Source organism: Leptodactylus fuscus, chromosome 9 (genome assembly GCF_031893055.1).
Source record: "Leptodactylus fuscus isolate aLepFus1 chromosome 9, aLepFus1.hap2, whole genome shotgun sequence".
In the NCBI taxonomy this organism is placed as follows: domain Eukaryota; kingdom Metazoa; phylum Chordata; class Amphibia; order Anura; family Leptodactylidae; genus Leptodactylus; species Leptodactylus fuscus.
Window position 1 is genome coordinate 28,715,580 of NC_134273.1, and position 25,346 is coordinate 28,740,925.

General features: G+C 43.9%; 1 protein-coding gene across 6 annotated transcripts in view; it reads right to left on the reverse strand.

Annotated features, from left to right (window-relative positions):
- Nucleotides 1-13,868: 13,868 nt before the first annotated feature.
- Nucleotides 13,869-25,346, reverse strand: part of SLMAP (sarcolemma associated protein) — a 91,510-nt gene continuing 80,032 nt past the window's right edge. Inside the window, exons 20-23 of one of the 6 annotated variants that reach the window (XM_075287898.1) lie at nucleotides 24,837-25,008; nucleotides 23,342-23,476; nucleotides 19,193-19,282; nucleotides 15,691-16,689 (exon numbers count right to left, since the gene is read on the reverse strand). In XM_075287898.1, the coding sequence (XP_075143999.1) occupies nucleotides 19,199-19,282; nucleotides 23,342-23,476; nucleotides 24,837-25,008 (391 nt within the window). In that variant the 3' untranslated portion in view covers nucleotides 15,691-16,689; nucleotides 19,193-19,198. Of the gene's footprint in view, nucleotides 16,690-19,192; nucleotides 19,283-23,341; nucleotides 23,477-24,836; nucleotides 25,009-25,346 lie in introns of all 6 variants that reach the window. The other 5 variants (XM_075287902.1, XM_075287901.1, XM_075287900.1 and 2 more) reach the window with 5 other exon arrangements.

The following is a 25,346-nucleotide window of genomic DNA, read 5'->3' on the forward strand; positions in this document are numbered from 1 at the left end:
GATTCTACCATTAAAACCCTTTTTTTGTGGATAATACGTCGGAATAGCCTTTAGAAAGGCTATTCGTCTCTTATCTTTAGATGTGATCTCCGCCGCGCCGTTCCTTAGAAATACCGGTTTTTACCGGTATGCAAATTAGTTCTCTCGCAGTGATGGTGCAGGCCCCAGCACTGGAAATGCGATGGGGGCGTCCCCACTGCTGCTCGAAAACAGGCTCCAGCGACGCCTCTATCTTCGGCTGGATCCTCCCCTTCTTTCGTCGTCTTTCTTTGGTGTCACCTCCGACGCCTGTGCAGTTGGCTCTGCCAGTGAGACACTAGTAGAGCCGACTGCGCATGCCGGCCGGCGGCCATAGTTCCAAGGCTGCAATTGCGCGCATGCGCAGTCGGCTCTAATAGTGTCTCATTGGCAGAGTCAACTGCGCAGGCGTCGGAGGTGATGCCGAAGAAAGACGACGAAAGAAGGGGAGGATCCAGCTGAAGGCTATTCCGACGTATTATGCACTAAAAAAAGGGTTTTAATGGTAGAGTCCCTTTAAGGACAGACACGGACTGTAAAAGAACGCATCCGATCTCCATTTAAATCAATGCAAATTGTCACAGACACAGCTAGTGTCCGCTGCTAATGTCTGAACAAGATTTTGAACGGACACTAGCTGTCGGACACCGACGGTAGTGTGAACGCTCCCTAACCAATATGGTGGCGCCCATGTGGGTATAATACATATACATATAGAATACCCGGCATCTGCTGAAGTATTACGATGAATGATGGGAATGAGTTAAAGTTAAGGCCCCCACATAACAGTGTTTTACATGACCGGTAAAGTGAATGAGATTTAATTAATCTCATTTACATATCACATAAAAAAACGAGCTTTGACAATTGCAATATGTTAATATTATCTGCCAAATCGCAAGTGGTTTCCTTATATATTGAATAGAGGAAGATAAAAAGCAGAGAAAGACGCAGAAAAAACGCAATGGAAAACCCTGCAGAGAAAAACCCCAGTTCGCTACGTGCGGCCTTAAGCCCCTCCCCCAGCAGACAGGGGGTATCAGGACCAGTATATAACACGGCATCTTGATAAACCTCCTGCAGATATTTGTACCAGTATGGATGCTTTCTGCTGTCCTTCTTATAGGCATCTGGTTTGGGTATAAAAACCACCAACAGACAAGCTTGAAAAAAATCACAATTGTGTGTGAACAAGGCCTTAGGCCACATTCACACATGCAAGTGTCTGCAAAAAAAAAAAAAAATCAGCCTCATGTGAACTTGCCCTTAGGGTGGGCCTTTTGACCTGCTCTCGGGTAATGTCTGGGCCCCCGGTTTATAGTTCTGGATAAGTCATCGTCACATCCTGATGTAGCACGTTGTGCCGCTATGACACATCCTCATGACACATCCAAAGAACTGGTTTGTCTGGTCCCCTAGTGACATGGACTGATGTCCTCTGCCGTCAGGTACACAGCAAGTCCTCATCTGCAAGCAGAGAACAGACAGGTGTTTGCCAGGTCTAGACATTGCCTTGTGCTGTCTGATCAGGAATGTGCTGTGAATAAGTCGCCACTGCTGCCATGATGGAGCCTTGTGGCGAAATCCCAGGTATACACGCCTGTATTGCTCAACCAGTATCTATCATACACAAGGTGTGGTTCTTACTTGTTTTGTGACTCCATAAATCGATATTAAGCAATATATTGTTTACTAAGATAAGAAATCACTATTTGCAAAGTTGTTTCTTTTATTTTATTTTAAATCAGCCTGGGTGATCCCCGGATCTAACAACAATGGTCCTGCAGAAGATATCTATTTGCTAGGGGTTGTTGGGAGGTAGGAACACCAGAATCATTTTATCCAACGAGCCCGAGGGACCTCAGTCGGACCTTGGCACTGATGTCCTCTCTCTGCCCCTATGGGTGTATCTCTGACTTTGGCGCACAACACTGACCCCTCTTTATTCCTTCAGATTGAACAGGGTCAGGAACGTGTAACCCAGAGTCAGAACATCACTCGAGGTGGCAGAGAGAGAAGACTTGTATCCATGTGCTACTCTGAGAATGTAAGAGCCAGCGTGATGGGGGACCAGTGTGTATAGGAGGAGGTTTATGGATATGGTGCAGTGAGAATACTGCCCAATGTTATTATTCCATGCATAACTCTAAACCTAATATGGTAGCAACAGAGATTGTCACCTGTCACATCAGCGCTAATTATCAGTGAGGTTTATAATCTGATATCCCTAAATAAAACACATTCAGATGGGACCAATTTATTGCTAACCAGCCACACCATCCATCTGCCTTATCTTCCCTAATGTCTGCTATCAGAGGAAAGCTGAGATGCCCCATACACTTTAGATGGTTGTCCAGTTCTGCCTAAGGTTTGGTCATCTAGTTAAATAGTACACAGGGTCTAGGGAAAAACTTATTCAAATAGCACACCAAAAAATCCCTATTAAAAATTAACTTTTAATAATTTCTGTTAAAACGTAGATCCCTTTAATAAAATAGTTGATAGTTTGAAGTGGCCAGGGAGTTACTGAGTTCACACCAGGGCACCAGGGGGCATTAGTTACCATCGGAGCTTCTCTATTGTTTATATAGGGGTAGAGCATTCTCTATAGGGAAAGTGGTGACTAAAATTGGCTGTGAGGGAGTAGTCCCATATATATATTGCTCCCCTTATGTAGCCCTGGTGTGAACTCAGCAACTCCCTGGCCACTTCAAACTATCAACTATTTTATTAAAGGGATCTACGTTTTAACAGAAATTATTAAAAGTTAATTTTTAATAGGGATTTTTTGGTGTGCTGTTTGGTCATCTAGTATATCACTAGTATGTGAGAAAGTGAAGGACAACCACAGGGGGTTCATACAAAATACAGATTGGTTGGAGCAGAATCCAGCACCCTAGTGCCATATTTATTGTAAGGACTCTTTCGTCATCTTCACCAACTTGAGCTCTTTTCAACCTTCAATAATCTCTACTCCACTGATTCCAATGCAGTTGGATTTTTTTTCTGTAACTCCCACCGTTCCCGAGCAATCAGTGCAGTTAGTTTTGTTGTCTGATATGCGAACTGGATTATCTAATAGCAAGTGGCTGATATCAGGCAAGGAGAAGTGATTCTGAGCTCTGACAGTGTCTGGTTCTGATTGGAGCTCTGAGTCACGCCCCTTTCCTACTCCTTACTGGAACCACCCACTTGCCATTAGAGAGTCTAGTCAGCATGTCAGGCACCAAAACTAACTGTACAGATAGCTCAGGAATGGGAGGGGCTAGAGGAAAAATTCCAATTGTGCTGGAATCAGGGGAGATGAGACTATTAAAGGATGAATAAAAGGTGGAGGTGGTGAAATGTCCTTTCTAATGAACTTTTTCTTGCTTTTTTTTTTCTCAATATAGTTTATTACCAGGGATGTTTACTTTGGTTGCCATGGGTTGCAGCACATTCCTAGAACCGTCACGTCCAAGTGTGGTTGCCGAACAATTATGTTGTGGGGTGTAAGAGCCGAGAATGAATATGGAAAGAGTCTGCATTATAATAATAAAAATACAATCCAAATAAATGTGAATTATAGTGAATTCTGCTTCGGTGGTTACTGAGGTTACGCCCGCAAACAGAAAGCAGAGCAGGACGCGGTGCGATTTTATCTCTCTTATTACCCTTATGTTGTATTGTGTATTGTAATTCTACAGCAAATTAGAAGAAACGTCAATGGATTTTGCATCTTGAGCGATAGGCAAGACGACAATGTGAGAACAGGAAGCCGCGCAGGAGGGGGCAGTAATACAATGACCACTAAGCGCTCGCTGCCAGTTTATACCGCAATGGCTGCCAATTCAAGCCTTTATCGATCGCATATTCTGTAAGAGAATAAAAATGAGCTTGAAGCACAAAAAAGCAATTTAGAAAAGGAAGGTGATCCCTTTCCTGTGGAATGTGCAAAAAGGAAGCAGATATTAGTCTTATGAAAATACAGCGAGTCCAGTAATGGGCGGTCCGTTCGTGTCCTGAGAGGATCTAAGCTTAGCGATCAATGGATGTGACAGCCGGAGAGGCAGCACTCTGCCCAGAAAGTGACAAGTGAAAATTATTTTTCTACGTAAATTCCAACCAGACGTACAGGCCATGTCCATGTAACAGGAGCCAACATGCCTGCATTGCACGTTGTGAGGCTGTCCTCCATATACAATGGTGCCCGCAGGATGCCCCCCTATGAAAAGATAAATGCCACTATATATGACAAGTATCAGCCTGCGGGGACCAACACTGACTGACGGAACAAGACACTCGAGTGCCCCATTTGCCCCAGTGTTAAAGGAGAGGTGCTCGGACATCATGGAGATGTCTATACTGTATGTGCCTATGTGTGGCCACCTAGTGGTTGTGTTATGGGTTACAGCATGGGTGTAAAGGTAATGCTAGCATGTCATGCTATTGTACTGAGTGCATTCTGCCTCAACTTCTCCGTCCTCTTGGCTCAGTTTTAGCTGTCATTACAAAGTCAGCTCTGCCACCTGGGGCAGATTGGTAACTTAGAGTGGCCCTGGAAAAAATCTATAGATGGGGCCAACCTAAGTAGATATGTAAGGGGGTGGTCTAGGTAAAATGCCTTCAAGAATAAACCGCAAGAGCCACATGAAAGTGTAACCGTCATCTTGTGTTTCTGGGGTCAGGATGGGAGGGCAGCATTCAAAGCCCACAGGAAAATTTGGAACGGAGAGGGTGCATACACTTTTTTTTTTTTTTTAGGAGAGGGATGGCAAAATGCGCCATTAATATTTTTGTAGGGGGGTGGAGGGTTCAACATGCAAAACACACTATGCAAATTTTAATATTGCCCTTATATAAATTACATCTCTTTCTGGGAGGGGTGGTAAAGTTCACCATTAAAATTTTTTAGAGGGAGTAGGGGGCAGTAGGCGAAACATACCACACAAATTTTATTATTACTGTTATATACAACTAGCTTCTGTCCGTGACTTCTGCGGGTTGTTGGCGATGAGCCGCTTATAATTAGCCAAATGTGGTTGGCGGTGATCCGCCTGCTCCCGCTTGTCGGCTGTGCTACATCTGTGCATATGCGCAGTAGCCCCAGCTGTATGTACATCCGTATGGAGAGCAGAGCAAGCTGTGCTACCGCGATGTGTCAGATAAGCTACATCGGGCAATTTGGATCACAGGGGTTCTCTTGTCTGAGTGTCCTAGCAGCGTCTGTGTTAGACACTGCTGAACCGCCGCTGCTGAAATTTGACACAGCTTTCACACTGTCCGGCTCCCTCCTGTTTAGCTCCGCCCCCGAATTAGATTGTAGCTCCGCCCACCAGATAACATGATCTTATGGTGTGGCTGAAGGGCCTGTGATGACGTCATCAAAGGTCCTCAAACATAATGTGTGTCTATATTCGTGCTTAACGGTCGTGCAGTGACGTCATTTACCGGGATAAAAAGTAGCCTATATTTTAATCGGGGTTCCTATGTATGTATGTGGCAAATTTCAGCCAAATCTGTTCAGCCATTTTTGCGTGATTGAGTAACAAACATCCAGACATACAAACTTTTACATTTATAATATTAGTAGGAGGATTTATAATATTAGTAGGATAGGATTAGTAGGATAGGATACATCCCTTTCTGAGGAAGGGCAGAAAAGTGTTCCATTTAAAAAAAAATTAGGGGAAGGAGGGGGTGTATGTGAAACGCACCACACAGATTTTAATGTTCCCCTTGTATAAATGACATCCTATTACATATAATGGTTATTACGCTTTCTAATAATGTTGCCCTCCTATTATATCCCGTCCAGGTGCAGAAGAGCTGCCGTGTCAGCAGTGACCTCTCAGCCCTACATAGTGAAGGTGACAGGTGATGAATGTAACATAACACGTATGTGAGATACAGTGAGGTCATTGGATTAAACATATTTCTGTGCGTTTACTTCATATCAAGCTGCAACTAGAAATAATTACCTGGGAACCATCTATAGAGATTACTATTACATGTCTGCAAATGTCCAGGCCCATCACCAGCAGGCTAATATTACATAGTGGAGGAAGGGAAAGTCTGATGCGCTGGGTTTCCTTCCTTTGTGCACACACAATACCCTGCGTGAATAAGATAGCTATTCTTATGCCCAGTGCAGGACGGATTACTGTAAAGGCTGATATGTCCTAAAATAAGATGTCTTCATCCTGTATAGAGATTTCTGCACTCAAGTCGCCTGGCTGGCAATGTAAGGGAGGAATCCTACACTCTCTATAGAAAAGAAACATCTTAAAGGGGCTCTCCAGAGCTGTGATATTGATGACCTATCCTTATCAATATCAGATTGGTGGGGGTCTGTCTCTTGGGACCCCTACCAAACACAAGTTTGCACAACAGTTGCAATACCAAGAAGAGCCACTATACAATGTACAGCGCTGTGCTTGGTGTTGCAGCTCAGTCTCATCCATTTGAATGGACCATGTGGCCGATGAATGTGACATCACATCACAGAGTGCCACTTAAAACAGCAGATTGGCAGAGGTGGGGGATGTCGGACTCCCACCGATCGCTAGGTTCCCATCCACTTTGCAGGGAATGTAGAGCACCACGTGAGGTCACAGCCTAAATGTTTTCTATTAGAGATGAGCGAACACTGTTCGGACGGATCAGCCGATCCGAACAGCACGCACCCATAGAAATGAATGGAAGCACCTGTGACGCCGGCCGGCCGCCGGCAAAGTCAGCGTCACAGGTGCTTCCATTCATTTCTATGGGTGCGTGCTGTTCGGATCGGCTGATCCGAACAGTGTTCGCTCATCTCTATTTTCTATCAGTGGTCCACACTGCGGTTCCCACACTAGTGCGGCTTCTTATGAGAATTTGGCTGGAATGATAGAACCCGCTCTGACCCAAACTAACAACATTATAGAGGTCTATGAGACTCGATGTTTTGGTCATTAGACTTGTGGTCAGAACGAGAATTGCAACCTCATGCTACAGTCCGTTAAAAAACTGATGTATGAATATACCTATTGTCATCCATTGTTCAGATAATGGATGTGTGCACGAGGTCTTAAAGACTTGGGTCTGGGCTCGAGCAGCTTTGAGAATAAAGACTTACTAAGTTGAGCTCACTACTCACACAACGCATCCCAAATGTATAAACTTAGAGCCGCGATATAACAAGCTGTGACGAGATAAAAGAAATATTTCACATTACTGGAATAGAGGCCGCGTGATACATGAGACGGCAATAACCAGAGCACAAGGGGCAGAAAGTGAGGTCATTTTCCTTCTGTGCTTTGTAAACCGCAGTTACCTCATAGTCTGCAGCACCTTAGTCATAAATACAAGCAGTCAGGAGTCTGGTATGTATAGACGCCATGGTGCAGGGGGACAGGATGCATCTTATTACACTGCAAATCTCCTCCAGTAGTGTTCCATGATGTTTAACATGTCCTATAAATAGAAACCTCCCCAAACTTCTAGAAACAGGGGTTATGGTACCCAGCACTGCATTGCCTGCTATCCCTGGGCCCCGATCAGCTGGAACATTAATAGGGTTTCAGGGCTTGTAAAACTGATCACCTATCCATTACATAGGTCATCAATTGAAGCTTGGGGAGCGCCCCTTCTGCTTGACAGACCATGTGACATCTCATTCAATGGTCACGCGGCCTCTTTGGCTTCAGTGATGAGGCCCCTGTGCTCATCCAGACATTGTGGTCTCCTTAAAATCTTTAAAGGGGGCACAATACTAAGGGAAAGACAATATATAAAACGGTAACATCGACCATAATATATGATATGCCAGTAACAATGACTGCTCTCATCATGGTGATCAGAACAACCCCCTACCAGATATCAGGGGTCCACAGCTTTATAACAGCATCTTAAGGCTGGATTCACACAGCTATAATAGGTTCATATTGTACAGGTCATATTCGCCTTCATTCATACGGTCCTTGATTTCAGCGTGCCACTGGATGTTCATTTATTGCACCTTTTCTTATTGTTTGTGCCTTTGTCCCTTCCTTTCTTCTCTCATACACTTTACATCAGGGGTCAGTAACCCTCAGCTGCTGTGAAACTACAACTCCCAGCATGCTCCAGTCACTTCCATAGGAGATCCAAGAACAGCAGAGCAAATAGGCATGCTGGGAGTTGTAGTTTTATAACAGCTGGAGTGGCAGGTTGTCTCTCACGGCTTTACATTATTGTCTGCAGCACTTTCTGCGGTTTTATGCCCACATAAATGACATGATGGATGGATTACACCTAAAATTAGCAGAGAGAAATTCTGCAATGAGGACTCTTCTCTCTGCCGATTGTAGATAGAATACGCAGCGGAGTCTCCAGTGCAGATGTGACAAAGACAAAATAGGAGCAAGGGAAAGGAAGAGAAAGGAAGTTCTGGGATTTTTTTGTGCATTTTCTGTACTTCTTTTAACAAAACTAAAAACATTAGCACTCTCAACCAGTCACTCAATATGATGGTGTTTTAGTAAATGATCGATTAGTAATAAGAATTATCATTCAGATAAATAATCCTGTGGGTACGAAGTCAAAAGGAGTTTTCCATCTTGTTATCCCCCTAGCCATAGTATTATAGATAGCTTGCAGACCACTGGGGGTCAGACTGCTTTGGCCCCCAATTCTGAATAGCGCAGAGGGGTCAGGCAGTACGTGCGCTGCGCCATTTATTTCAATGGGAGTAACCAGAGATAGCCAAAGTACTGTGCCAGGCTATCTCAGGCTCTCCCATTGAAATGAAAGGCTGCACAACAACCGTTCCTTTCATAACAAAAGAACAAAACTCCCCCATTCTCCTGATCAGTGAATATCTGGGCGCTAGGACCCCCACCAAGATGCAAGTTATCCATACGATAGGAGATAACGTGCTTAGATGGGAAAACCATTGTATTAAAGAAAAACATGTTGTATCTTGGGCTTCATCAATGTCTAATGCAAAATCTGTCCTTATTGCCCATAGCAAGACGGCACAGAGCAACTTAAAGGGGTACCTAGGACTTGAAGATACGGATAGGATTGGTCATCAGTGTCAGATCAGTTGGGTGCCGACGCCAAGACCGCATCCCAATCAGGTGTTTCGGTTTCTGGAAACCATAAACTAGGTATATGGCCGAAAGCAGTCCTCCTACTATTGAAGGGAATGGGATTAGGGCTGCAGTTCTAGACACCACCACTACAGTGTATGGAGGTCTGTGTGTATACAGCGTCCAGTCTGTACAGTGTAGTGGTGGTGCCTGGAACTGCAGCCCTGTTCCCATTCCCTTCAATAGGAGGATGGCTGCTTCCGGCTGTATACCTTGTACATGACTTCTGCCCACCGAAATACCTGATGGGGCCAGGGTCCAGCTATCAGACCCCAACTGATCTGATATTGATGATCTTGCCTGTCAATAGATCACTAGTATCAATCACCTTCAGATCCTGAACTCCTATACAAAATAAAAAGTGAAGCTGTGATCATTATGGCACAAGAACAATCTGCCCTTTTTATTCTATGTGGGGTAAGAACAAAGGCAATTTTTTTCCCCAATACTGATCATGTTAGAAAACTGAGCCAATAACTGTAAACTGTCATGCTGGTCCGATTAATGGGGTTAACAATTCCAATAGGTGATAAGTGTCTGATCACTGGGGGTTTTATCGCTGGTACCAATCCCAAGAAAAGGGGTGTCCAGGGGTGACCGAGAATTCATCTCTACGGGACAGCCAAATAGAATTAGGGTACAGTGCTAAGCTAAAAACAAATGCAGTATACTAGGCAAGGAGAACCATCACTCCACTGACATGCGTTATATGGGACCCTATAGTGGTAACCGGCAATGGCACACTTGATCCCTGTGTACAGGGGATATGTTTTCTTTGTAAGAATTACAAAAAATGAGGGAAATGGAACACTTTCATAAATCAGTACGGGTCCTAGTGGTAGGTGTCCCTGTGATCAGACACTTAAAAGGGTTGCCCTGCTTAAAAGGATTTTTCATACTGATAAAGTATGTGATCTATGGGGGTCAGACACCTGGAGCCTGCACAGATCAGCTGTTCCAAAAGTTACAGCAGTGGACAGAGAGCAGGTTTGGCACTGCATTTCCCCAGGACCACCGCTATGCAGAGGATGGGGCTGCTGTGCCGCTCCTACTACTAGAACAGGATGGTCTGCGCGTGCTCCCCGCTCACTGCTGTAACTTCCGGCGCACAAAGGCTGCCATAACAGCTGAACTGTGTGGGGTCTGGGTATTGGTGATAAGAAGTATGAAAAATGCTTTTTAACCTCTACATTGCAGGGACGTCAGAGGTTATGATTCTGGGACAATGCGGGGCAATCTTCACTCCTTCACACACCCACACGTACAAGTCGCATTCGCAAAAATAAAATTCCAACATGGAGAATCCAGAGTAAAGTTATTTATTAAATCATGCACATCACAATTGTTAGTGCAAATAGTTTAATCTGTCATCTGTGCTCCAGAGATTCTATGGAACCTTTATATCTTTACAAAATAGATTTAAAACAATTATTTACTTAAAAAAATGTAATTCTGAATTTTTTTAGCATTTCAGAACAATATTTGCAATAACCTATATACAAGGGGTACCGAGTACCACTGGCATATGAGTGGAGGTTGTGGATGGGGTGGCTTGCGGTGGTGGACAGTTAATGAGAAAGGCATGTTATGTGTGCGCCAGTCATCACCCACGAGAAGGAACTGATACTACGCCTCTCCCTGGACATCGCTAGAACTATTATCTTATATATTCCTATGCTTTTACATCCAGTAAAACAGTACACAACAGATCTGTAGGCAACGTACTATCATAGACCTAGCAAACACACGTGAACATAAAGGCTCATCTGATACCACAATGTATATGGAGACCAGGAGCCGCAACCTCCAGCAACCAATAAGCTTTCCGTGTCGTAAAACTGGCACTGGACTCCGGAAAAACGGATTGCTTGCTGTGGTTACAGCACGACGCGTTAGGTGGTCACGACTGGCGATGCTCGTGTTCATGTGGCACCATGCAGGCAATTGTGAACAACCACCAATGAATGCAAAAATTTATACTAGAATTTCTCAGAATGCTAATAAAATAAAATAATAGGTTCACGTTCTCTGTATTTCTGCAAAAAATATCCACCAAGGAAGCGCTCACACCATAGGAAACCCACTTACCAGGGCACGGTAAGACCAAGCCATTAAAACAAAGGCCAGAAAGCCTTTCATCCTCAGATTCCGCTGATACTATGTACACAATGCACAGCGGATGTGCAACCATCCCAGGCATTTACAAGACGTTGTAGTGATGTGCTATGAACATATGTAAGAACACGTCAGGGCTGCCAAGTCACTACACAGGGATTGGGGAGACTGCAGGACGTTCCGACTTGATCCATAATCGCCGAGATCTCTATGGAAATCCTATGGGTAGGGACTGGATTTCTTGCGTCCCACATTCCACCCCGAGGAGGGGGCTCCAAGTCCAAAGTCGTCCATAAGAAGAGTTGTACAAACGATAAACAGAAGAACATTTTTGACAAAGTATTTTACATGATTGGGACATGTATCGAGACGTGATTGTGGAGAACACGGCCTATTAATATGGATACTATGAGCAGAGGTGTCGAGTAGATTTTGGCCCCTGATCAATCCAGTGCCACAGCTTTGATCCGGTGGTGAAATTTAGTCCTGGCTTTCCAAAAACCATAGAAACAATCCAGAAGAATGAAGTATTTAAGGGTCTTCTGCTTGTCTGGTGGGTCCTACAAATCCATTCCACCGCCAGATCGATCACAGAGTCACATACTCCCATTGGGGACAGGGATGAACACAAAGCTGCCTTACATGACAACGTGGTGTATACTACAGCCAATGGAGAGATTACAAGAACATGGTTTATACAATACAGCAAATTCAAGGCAGCGCTCCAATACAGATCAATAGAATTAGGACATTGACTTCAAGGATATGTCCACCCCAGCAACCAATTCTGTTCCAGGATCAATGCATTCAAATAACAAAAAGCAGCAGAAGTTTCCTTTTTTTCTGTCCACAGCTTCAATGCAGCCCTGTCTCTCCATGGTTGCAGACTACATCTATAAGGTGTAGCCTGATCTTACAAGCACACTTCCTTCCATCTGCCCCTTATTTTTACTAACCTACTTCATGCAAGTTGGTAAAAAGTAGAGCGCTGCTATAGACACAGGTCTGGGAAGGAGCTGCAGACACAAAACGGCAGATTTTTAATCAATAGGTGGATTTACTTTAGATACTTAGGACCAATAAAAGCTACAAAGGTGACGTACAGAACATTACAGGCACATGTCACTTAGTAAGACCTTTACTTAGGGGGCTTTCACACTAGCGTCAGTGTCCGATGCTAATGTCTGCAGAAGATTTTAGCATCGGACACTAGCTGTGTCCGTTCACAATTTGCATTGCTTTAAATGGGACAGCATGCAGTGTCCCTTACTGTCCGTGTCTGTCTTTAAGTGTCTGTTTGCAAAGATGTAGGATTTAGCTGTCCGCTTGAAAAATCGGACATCTTTGCAAACGGACACTTATTAAGGACAGACACGGACAGTAAGGGACACTGCATGGTGTCCCATTTAAAGCAATGCAAATTGTGAACGGACACAGCTAGTGTCCGATGCTAAAATCTTCCGCAGACATTAGCATCGGACACTGACGTTAGTGTGAACCCTGCTTAACAGAACCTAAAACTGATCTGGTTTCTCATATATCTATGCAAAATATTCAAAAGGAAATGTATGGGGCATTCACTCTGCATTTATAGCGCACCAAAAACCTTGTGATGTAATGTCAGGCACATATACAGATAGGGCAGGTCCCTACCGCCACTACTCACCCCCATCACTGCTGCTCGGACTCATGCATAATGTATTTTTATTTTTTTTTAATGTAGATTGTGAGCCCCATATAGGAATCACAATGTACTTTTTTTTTCCAATCAGTATGTCTTTTGTAGAATGGGAGGAACTCCACTCAAACACGGGGAGAACATACAAACTCCTTGCAGATGTTGTTCTGGCAGAATTTCTGGCATTATACAGTAGTGGGGTCACAAGCAGGACAAAGTACTATATAACACCACAAGGAGGCATTGTATCGTGTAGGGGCTGCAAGGGTGGCATTGTACTGTGTAAGGGACACAAGGGAGGACCATTATACTGGTGTGGGGTAGCAAGGGGGACAACGTACAGACATTGTATTATGTAGGGGCCAGAATATTGAGTGCGTGGTGGACAATATTCTGTGTAGGGGCTACAAAGGGAGGGGCATTATACGGTGGTGGGGTGACAAGAGGGACAAAGTACTATATAACACCACAAGGGGGCACTGTATTGTGTGAGGGCTGCAAGCGGGAAAGTCATTGTCCTGTGTAGAGGCCACAATGGAGGACCAATATACGGTGGTGTCGTAAGTGGGACAACGTTCAGCGAATGCGCCACAAGGGGGGCCATTAACTTTCTTAGGTGCTGATGGGATGACAGGGAGGATTGTTCTATGTAGGGGCCATTATATTGTGGGTGGGGGGTAAAGGGGACATGGATTACAGGTGTGGGTTATAAGGACAATTAGAGCGGTGTACCTAAAGTGTGCAGAGATCATCTCTGTGAAGATGGAAGATGCGAGTCCACTGGGAAACCCACCAGATCTTTACCTGTATATACACTACAAGCACAGTGTGAATGCAGCCAAACAGAGAGAGAGAGAGAGATCTTTTTTAATCCTATCCAAACTTTGCTGGAAACCTCATTTCTAAATATAAGCAAAGAGCCAAAGGTGCAAGGCCAGGTACAACCCACAGAAAAGCATGGCGCTGCTTCTTCCTAAAAGTTCTCTATCCATACGAGTGATCTTTTTATCTGTACGAGTTAAATGTCTAAGAATCAGAACATTTTTTTCTTCTGTCTTCCCCTTCTACAATACTTTGTGGTTATGTTGATGTGAGAGCAAAATAAAATCCAGTGCAGTGTATGAGGATAGCCAGTAGTGACAAGGACGCCTCGCTGACGCCATTGCTCCGGATGGGACTTGCTATAGGCTAAACACGAGAGCAGAAAGACTGACTTATACCCTGGTCATGAGGCTTCTACATTACGGTCAGAGAAAGGCAGCACTGATGTTGGGACTATGAAGCAGATGGGGGCGCTCTAAAACATCTGACCTAGACACTACCTATAGTAAACTCCATACATTCCATAGAGTAATGCATGTTAATGACCGGTCGTAAAGTGGCCATACACATTGGACAGAAGTAGGTTGACCAGCCATTGTCCAACAGATGACGTAGCTGGGAGCCCATTCAGACTGACCATACATGTTCAACAACCCCAGGGACAAGGCGACTGATTTTTCTGGATACATTCGTGCGAGCAAAGATTGTTCATCGGCTGCTGACTAAGGGATGAAAAAGGTGAACTTTCCAGAAGATGGCGGGTGATATTTCAGTAACATGAAGTTACCTGCTATGCAAAGCACAGGATGTCCAACCACTAGAACCCACACTCATCATAAAAAAAAAAAATGGAGTGATTTGGTCCACCCTTTGGAATGATGGTCAGATCTGGCAATACGTGTTAGTCTAGCCACCATAGATAGCCGAGTACTGGGTTTCAGCTCTCTCCAATGGTCCGACCCTCTCTAATCTGCAAGTTACAAGCTATCCTTTGGATATAGTGTAACCTCATGTGACCGCTATACCCCTTTGTATATCATCTGATGAATGCTCATTATGGGTGAAAAGATAACTTGTCATCGCTATCCTATAATGTGTATGGCCACCTGCAGAATCTAATCCATTGATTTATAGGAATCTAAGAAATTGGCCCTATATATTCCCCTATAACAGTAGGCCGCTCAGCTTCCTCCATACACATCCGGAGCCCAGGACATCACTGTGGATAAAAGGATTAGCAAAAAAAAAATATATATTTCTAACTATATCCTAAAAACCTTTGCTGCCGAGGTTCTTTCAAGTATAAAATGGCTAATAAATACATTAATATCCTAAATCCCATGATATTCTAGTGTACACTTCCTTAAAGAGACAGTCCATTGGTTTGGATGATTACGTGGGGCGCCCCCTAGGAGAATACTACAATATGTCAGGAGTCAGTGGAGTTAGAAGTTTAGCCCTGGAGCCTACGTCGACCTCTTATCTTTTAGGTTGACCATAGCGACCAACCACAGCTCAGTTTAAAGGGGTTATCAACCATTCTTAAAGGCAAAACAGCCATATTTACAAGCAGCCAACATGTGACCACTGTAGCCAATCACTGGCCACAATGGTCATGTGCTATGCTACTGGTATTAATGCTCCATGATAGGCACCATAACACCAGTAGTAATGTACTTATCCATTGTGACCACATATTGACTCCAATGGTCACATGCTGACTGACAGTAAACATAGATTGGGTAGAGAACCAAGTGCTGGACCACCAGGAAAAGAAGTCCAGCCCAATTTCACCTCCTTGCATCTTTTTCTAGCTGCTGCTCCACTAATTCTGATACAGTTGGACTATTTTTTCCACCAGCCCCGCCATTCCTGAGCAATAGTTAGCGTTCGCTTCAGCACCCAATATGCTAAATAGTCTGAGACTGCCCTCTTGACTGTAGAGTCTGTTCCAATCTAGGACTGACCACCTAACAGTAAAGAGCGGGGTAAGTACATTGGGAGCTCAAACCAAATCCAACAATTTCTCAGGAACAGCGGGGGCTCGAAAAAAAAAAAAAATCCAACTACATTGGAATTAATGTAGTAGCACCTATTATCAGATTCAAGAAAGTGAAAGTAGTGAAAGGCCATCTTTAAAAAGTGAAAAATCCCTTTAAGAAATGAAAGCAGAGTTCTGATTGGTTTCTATGGAAGGTCCTAATTGGTCATCTGGGGAGGGGGAGGGGGGGGGGACAAAAACAACTCTTGTTCCTGTGGTGGTCCGGAGTATTTTGCGCATCCCTGTAATAAGTACTGCCTTCGGATGTTGATCCCATAGATACTGTTCCGCTGACGGACTTGGGTATGTGGATAGAGAAGGGCTTATGGTCATGAGGAGCGTGTGCCGGACAGCTCGGTGACGTGGGGGAAGAAAGCAGGTAAACTGGATCAGCTTCATCACTGCTATACTGGATGTGGGAGTCTTATGGCAAAAAACCCCAAAGAAAAAAATAAAAATACACAGTCTTTCATTCTTTACAATAAGATTCTACAGTAAAACAGCCACAAACCCAAAACGTCATAAATAATTTGGTACCAAGAAGCCTGCTTGAGGCCATAACAGTATTTCCAATACCACCAAACTAGACTTAGAAAGCACATGAACGTCGCAAGCAAAAGGTTTGCCTACTGTAGGATAAAGTCATGTGTTTATTCCCCTGTCGGACAAATACATATATTACAGTTTAAAGCAATTGCCCTACTGCGGATCTCGCTCAGAGACTTGTGAGTTTGTAAGAGGTAAAAAGGAAGAGTAAGGATCAGTTTTGTGTTCTCCAGACATGAGCGGTGTCGGCTTCAATGGAGGACGGTACATGGCTTGAAAAAGCGGTCTCATGGTGCGCCTCTGCTGAGGCCGGGGTACAGCATCACTGCGGTCACAGCTACCAACACCGCTATCCCGGTCATCCAAGGCCACTGTCTCTGTGGGGAGAAGATGGGGTTAATAACCTTTAGTGGGAAATGAATCTGCCAGAGGAAAACATGCTATAGTGACAGGTCTAAGTCATCCTCTTATAACCAAGGCTCATATCCTGCACAAGGCCTCAGGTACATCCTATAATAGCACATTAGGACCCAAACTATAGGACAGCGAAGGTCTTGTACTGTCCAATGTCACATCCTACAGACGGGTGTGGTGGTGTTTGCTGGTAAAGGTAGCCATGATTCTCTAATTCTGCACAATGCCTTTACAGGAATTCTCCCACTACGTAAGGAAAGGGGATAACTTGTTATTGGGGAATCTGACCACAAATCCCCACTGATCAAAAAGAAGTGTTGGTCAGGCCGTTTGTGCTCCGTTCCTTTCATTTCAATGTAAGTGCCTCAGATAGCGGAGACCCCGTGCCTATCATCATACGTACGTACCTCTTATATATTTGGCTCTTTTCACACTTGTGTCCAGGCTTTCTTTGTAACAGTTTCTGCTGTGCTTTTGTGATCTTTTCAGGACATGAAAACCATGGTCTGCCTTGTAGTCAAGAACACAAACCCCAAAGTCCCCATCTGTATGCATAAGGTCACTGCGATCATAATGCAAGCCATGACCCTAGTGTGAGCAGAGCTGAATATATAAGAAGTACGTGAGTTTATAGGCTTGAAGTGTTGGGACTTCCCACTACATTGGGTCCATACAGGCTGCAGGAGCAAGGAGATAGATCCATGAAAAGTTATAGACTAAAAGGCTAAAAATATGGATTACCTTGCCAAAAAATAGGCCAATATCAGAAAGATGGGGGTGCCAGATGTCAGACCCCACAGATTATCTGATCTCAGCAGCTGATGCTCAGAAAATGGAGCAGGAAGCAGATAGCGCTGTTCTGTGTGTAGTGGCTGAATGTAATCATTACAGCTTCAAGTGCTTTGTCACCATAGGTATTGCATAAAGCTAAAAAGCTGACAGTGCACCAAATTCAGCGGACCGTCTGTTTCTCCACTGTGCCCTGATGCTGGAGATATCAGTGGGGTTAGTTTCAGCGCTGATATCTATCCACTATCAGAAGGACAGGCCTTACAGCCTAGTGTCAGCACTGGGAGGTAAGGAACGCCCCTCGACAGAACTGTTCAATAGTCTTGTACTGTCAGAGGGGCGTTCAGCTCTGAGGCCCACCCTTGTCATTGAGAAGGGTCATTGGTGCTGGACATTTTGGGTGTATATCAAAGCTGACAGTGCTCCGATTTCAGCACAGTGTCAGCTTTCTGGCACTATATAATACCACCAGTGTCCAGGACGTTAAAGGTCCTATTTAACTCCCATTCAAATGAATGGGGACTGATCTGCAGTACCTGGTTTGTCCATTACAAAGAACAGCGCTGTCTGCTTCCTGCTCCATTCTCTGCTGTATCTGCTGCTGAGATCAGGTAATTGATGGGGTGCCGGTATTGATGACTTATCTCCTTGGGAGAGGGCAATAATTCTAGCACTGAGAATCCTTCAAAGGGAAACCTACTCCTATACTCTACAAAATGCATACAGGAAAATGCGCCGCTAATGTAGCACCATTTATAAAACCCAGACAGAACTGCTTTCATATTCACAAGCAAAAATTAAAAATCCTGAAATTTCTAATTTTGGTCAAAAGAAAAAAAAAAAAAGAAAAAAAGATGGATGATGCAGGGGCAAAACTTGACAGACAGAGGATACATCCATATAATGCAACAGAATAAACCCACAATGCAAGTACTTTACCATCTGTAGAAGGCGGCTCACATCGTTTCATATTACCAGGGATTGTATAGAATATTGTGTTATTCGGAATATTACGTACAACCCCAGAATTATTGGAACATACGAACAAATTCAGGTAAACGGACGTGATTTTAAATGAAGGAAAAGCTTAAAAATGAGGCGTTCAGAAAGGAAACAGATGTGTAGAAAATATAAATGATATAGTCCAAAAACAGCAATGAGGGTGTGATGGACACTGTACTCTGCTCCCTCCATCTCCCCATAGACTATGAAAGGAGTTGCCGATCCATTCACATGAATTGAAAGGAGCTGCCGACCCATTCACATGAATTGATATGAGACGCCCATTATGGTGATCGGGGTTGGTCCTATCAATCCCTTAGCTGTCCTGTCGATTATAGGAAATCCTTTTAATATTTATTGAAGGGCATTTCAGTGGTTGTCGTATTCGTGGTTCTTGTTGGGGAACTCGTGATATAATCAGTGCTCTATATACATGGATGAGGACTTGGGCACTGGCACCTTTCTGAACGCTTCATTTCCAGCACACACAGACCATTATGGACGGTTACGGGAGGAGAAGTCAGTGTTTAGCAGACACAGGAAGGACAGACAGATGTTAGATGATCCCGGTTAGTCTGGCTGGGGACAGCTTGTCCAGCCACCTGACCATGCACTAACATTACACAGATGGGTCATGTAGGTGGATAGTGAAGGACAGACAAGAGCAGCGTGTACCTTTCTCTACCACAACAGGCCGTAACACCAATACAGGATAGCCACGAATACGCCGAAGAATACGGCTGGGACGGGAAGTAACGTGGAAGGCTGAAGAAGGGAAGGGATATTAAAAATCACTCAGGAGCTTGAATCATAATGAAGCTAGAGAACGTGACTTCAGATTATTCGGCTGCCACATCTCATAGAATATATTAGTAATGCAGATCATGATCAAGAAAATTCACCATTAAATTAGGACACTGTAAAGGGTCACCGATTCTCTCTCTTCCAGAATTTCACCAGACCAAGTGGTGAGGCCTGGAGAGGACCAATCAGAACGCTCCTAGCAGTAGATTTATGCCAGTCAGTGGGCGACACAATGATCCCTGACATCATCTCTCATAGCTCCTATGTTATTTCGCTAATGCCGATACATAGAATTAAATAGAGAAAATCACCTTCTCAGGAAAAAATAAAGTTATGCAAATGGACCACAGAGGTCCCTCAGAGCCTAACCGGGTATTAAGGGCATGAGAGTGGCAGATTCATATCCAAGGGTTTAACTACCAGGCTAGCAGACATGGCAGCTGCTATGGTGCCCAACAACAATGGGGGGCATTTCCTCTGAGACCTGGGGTGCAATTAGTGATAACTATGGATGATGGAAGGGAATGTGGGAAACTGAATGCACCTCCATTACTTTACTGGGACATCATGATTGTACGTATTTATAAGAAGAGATGTCACAGTGTACAAAAGACTGTGTGATTGTATCATCCCTGTACTGTGACATCGATGTGTCTATTATCCCTGTACTGTGACATCACTGTGTGTATTATCCCTGTACTGTGACATCACTGTGTGTATTATCCCTGTACTGTGACATCACTGTGTGTATTATCCCTGTACTGTGACATCACTGTGTGTATTATCCCTGTACTGTGACATCACTGTGTGTATTATCCCTGTACTGTGACATCGATGTGTCTATTATCCCTGTACTGTGACATCACTGTGTGTATTATCCCTGTACTGTGACATCACTGTGTGTATTATCCCTGTACTGTGACATCACTGGGTGTATTATCCCTGTACTGTGACATCACTGGGTGTATTATCCCTGTACTGTGCCATCACTGTGTATATTATCCCTGTACTGTGACATCACTGTGTGTATTATCCCTGTACTGTGACATCACTGTGTGTATTATCCCTGTACTGTGACATCACTGTGTGTATTATCCCTGTACTGTGACATCACTGTGTGTATTATCCTGTACTGTGACATCACTGTGTGTATTATCCCTGTACTGTGACATCACTGTGTGTATTATCCCTGTACTGTGACATCACTGTGTGTATTATCCCTGTACTGTGACATCGATGTGTCTATTATCCCTGTACTGTGACATCACTGTGTCTATTATCCCTGTACTGTGACATCACTGTGTGTATTATCCTGTACTGTGACATCACTGTGTGTATTATCCCTGTACTGTGACATCACTGGGTGTATTATCCCTGTACTGTGCCATCACTGGGTGTATTATCCCTGTACTGTGCCATCACTGTGTATATTATCCCTGTACTGTGACATCACTGTGTGTATTATCCCTGTACTGTGACATCACTGTGTGTATTATCCCTGTACTGTGACATCACTGTGTGTATTATCCCTGTACTGTGACATCACTGGGTGTATTATCCCTGTACTGTGACATCACTGTGTGTATTATCCCTGTACTGTGACATCACTGTGTGTATTATCCCTGTACTGTGACATCACTGTGTGTATTATCTCTGTACTGTGACATCACTGTGTGTATTATCTCTGTACTGTGACATCACTGTGTGTATTATCCCTGTACTGTGACATCACTGTGTGTATTATCCCTGTACTGTGACATCACTGTGTGTATTATCCCTGTACTGTGACATCACTGTGTGTATTATCCCTGTACTGTGACATCACTGTGTGTATTATCCCTGTACTGTGACATCACTGTGTGTATTATCCCTGTACTGTGACATCACTGTGTGTATTATCCCTGTACTGTGACATCACTGTATCTATTATCCCTGTACTGTGACATCACTGTGTGTATTATCCCTGTACTGTGACATCACTGTGTATATTATCCCTGTACTGTGACATCACTGTATCTATTATCCCTGTACTGTGACATCACTGTATCTATTATCCCTGTACTGTGACATCACTGTGTGTATTATCCCTGTACTGTGACATCACTGTGTGTATTATCCCTGTACTGTGACATCACTGTGTATATTATCCCTGTACTGTGACATCACTGTATCTATTATCCCTGTACTGTGACATCACTGTGTGTATTATCCCTGTACTGTGACATCACTGTGTATATTATCCCTGTACTGTGACATCACTGTATCTATTATCCCTGTACTGTGACATCACTGTATCTATTATCCCTGTACTGTGACATCACTGTATCTATTATCCCTGTACTGTGACATCACTGTGTGTATTATCCCTGTACTGTGACATCACTGTGTGTACTATCCCTGTACTGTGACATCACTGTGTGTATTATCCCTGTACTGTGACATCACTGTGTGTATTATTCCTTTGTGTATTGGAGCACATAATGATCACTTTTCAAGTTCTGCACTTGCTGCTTAGGGGGGCCATGGAGAGTAGGGCCCAATTTCATGTTTGTTATAGGGCCCCATGGTTATTTGCCATGTCCTTGTATACTTCTACTGTGACATCATCTGCTCTTCCCCTTACTATAGCTCTGTCTATAAGACTCCACCACTCATCAGCCTCAGTAACACCATCCTCAGCTTTGCTCGGTGCAGCTAGAACAGATATGGCGGACAGATTTAGTCACACATACAAACATCAGTTATTCAGTGAGGAAGCAACGTGTCACTCACTACTCACATCACAAACTGGTGGCGTACATATGTGACAAAGTGGTTACAGAACAGCCCCGGATTGTTTTTGTGATGGGTCACACTACAAGTCCCTGTTATGGGTTAGCGGCATCTTGATATTGGATTGTTGATAAGGCGCAGGTATCAAACATGTCTCTTCACCTCCCACCTGTAGGCATGTCAGGAGACAGCAGGGGGCAGCTTTCTTAGGATAAAACCTATGCAGGGATGGATTTTATGCTGCAAATAAAAGTAATGTGAACAGCTCTGTACGAGATGTCTAAATGTACACGTGTGCAAAGACGTCAAAGATTTCTTAGGGTTGTTAGGGAATAGAGTTATTAAGAGGGGTCTTCTGCCCATGATCCTCATCTTATGGTCACAGTGTAGAGCAGCTACATAAATGCTCACTGTCCACCATGTACTGCTGTGGTGGCGCTGCAGGGAACTCGAACACTTACTGCCAATGCTTCCCCACAGATTCTTCTCTGGTTCTGTTCACATCATTATTTTGGCTTACGTCATGTAATAGGAACCTATATTCTCATTCTGCATATCCACAGGGAGCTTTCCTGACACTCATGCAAAAGTAGGGCTAAAACTGACTTCAAAGTTTCACCATGGGGGATAATATGACAAGCAACCTGCGCAAATCACAATCTGTCAGAAAGTCCCTTCAGGCTGTGCCCTAGGCCAATAGCTTAACATATCTACGATCAACCCTGTTACTATGGAGACCTCGTGTTTTTGACAATATTGTGCGGTGTACTGTAGCGCCAGGACAAGTGTCTCCACATGCATTGCACGCCAGTCCAGTGCACTTGTAACATGCACATCTCACAATACACAGAAGCCCCTGGACTGCAAAGTACCATCGGCACAAATGTATGTGCTATGGTATATCAGTCTGCACAGCGTCCTCTGTATGCGTATCCGGGAGGACTTGTATACTTCACGTACAATATGATAGACTCTAGAAGAATAGATCCACAGGGCAGAGTCGGCCGTGTGTCCTAAAAATACTCTGAATGTAAAGGAGCCATTCTATAAAAAGCTCTGGTCCGTTAAATGAATAGAAGCCGTGTGACGCATGAGGCGGCATTAACCAGGCCATGGTGGACAGTATGAGGTTATTCTCTTCCTGCGCTTTGTAAACCTCCTCATGGTCTATAGCACATACACATATCTCACAGTCTGGTAAGTATACACCCTATAGTGATCTTATTACACATTCCGGAGACCACTTACATTATTCCCCTTCTCCTGCAGCAGCTTAAGGTTCTCTTTACATTGCTTCAGCTCGTCCGCAATAATTTGCTTTTCTTGTTCTGTTTTCTCGAATGTCATTTTCAGCTCTGATAGTTTAGCTTGAGTGTTATCATACTGTTAAAAAAAAAAAAAAAAAATATAATCAGAATTTGGCTTTTATTTGCACCAAATTAAGTGATTTAGACTCGAGTTGGGCAATACAGAGGGCCTAAACCAAAATCGCATTATAACTCGATTACCACTATGGCGATTATTCAGGTCACGCCTCTTTTACAGCAGGAGTATGTATTGTCCAAACACTGCGATCGTTCCAAATGAAACCACTGGGTGAGATCTAACAGGAGTTGCTATTATACTCTGGGTTCTCCTTAGGCCTCAGAGTATAAAAACTGCAGACCCAAGATAGATGATTAAAAACTGTTACTCACCTCTCCTGGTCTCCAGTGCGACTCCCTGCTGTCTTTGGGTCTTCTGCAACTATGCATCATGACACCACGTGACCCACTGAGGTATAAGCACAGCCCTCAGCAGTCCCTGATGCACGCCACTCAGAAGACCTGGAGACAGCAGGGAGTTGTGCCAGAGCCCAGGAGAGGTTAGGTTTGACCATGTTCCCTGGACCTCTGCTGCTTATACTCTGGGGTCTGAAGAAACCTCATAGAATAATAATAGCACTTCTCATTTGGATGAGTTCAGTCCTAATGAAAATCTGCAGGTAGAACCTCACAAATTTTGTAAGAACTGAACCGAAATAACAGACGTAAACAAAATCACGTTGCTTATCCCGGTTAATGTTCAGTTTCAGTTATTTGAGTTGCACAGTCAAAAAAAAAAAAAAAAAAAAAAAGGCGTTCTAGATGCAACAATGTGCATTTTGTGAGTTTTTTGCAGGTGGATTTTGACGCGGAATCCGCCTGAAAATCTGCCTGCAAAAAAGGAAGCTGCTCGCTTTTTTTCCCCCGGGGGGGAAAAAAAAAGTGAGACACACCTTCATGCAGCTATCTCAGCCACGGCGTCTGAGGTGTGAGACTCCCTCCTGATTAGGCCCATTCATTCTGGCCTAATCAGGAGCATGCGGTCACGGTTAGCCGCGCAGAGTTCACATGGCGGAATTTGGTTTCCGCCATATGAACATACCCTAATAGTGAAAAAATTCTGGTGCAATTTTCTGTGTGAAATTTAATCAAGTGATGGGCGATATAAAGGTAGAGCAGACAATTTATTGGTGCACAGATGTATCATCCTCCGTGATAAATCTGGCACAGTTTAAGACTGTAAATTAGGATTTAGTACATCCTGTAATACTTGCACTGCTTATCATGGGTTACTCCCATCTATTAGGATTTACCATTACTTTATGCACTGGGCAAGTGTGAAATCAGATTTATTTTCAGGTCTGTGATCTTAGAGTGACATTTTGCTTGCAAGCTCACTACTATCAGTATGGAGCAGGGATGTGCACAGTAAAACTTACTTCTTGTTGAACGTTGAGTACACGCTTCTCCGCCTCTTTAAGTTGAACCTTCAAGTTCTCCGCCTCTCGCTGGCTCTGCTCTTTTATGCACCCCACCTGACTTTCAAGTTCCTTCCGGGTGCTCTCCAAGACACTGAGATCACTTGAGAGGTTCAAAGACTGCTTCTGAGAGCTGGAAAAAATAATAATAGTAATAATAGTAATAGTAGTAATAATAATAATAATAGTAGTAAATAATAAAAACAACAACAACTTTACTGGTGAAAATCCACAAAGGTGAAAGGCAGTGGGAGCGCTAGGTAGCCACAGAGGTAGAGGTAGCGGCAGCTCCCAGCATGCTCCATTGACTTCTCTAGGAGTTGGTAGAATGGTGGGCATTGTAGTTTCACAGCCGCTGCAGTGCTGACGTTTGCCTAACCCTGCTTTAGCCCCGACTGTTATTTTCCCAAGATCTTTCACTATATTCAAGCCCCCCCCCCCTGCTTTCTCTTGTGATACTCCCATTATCAT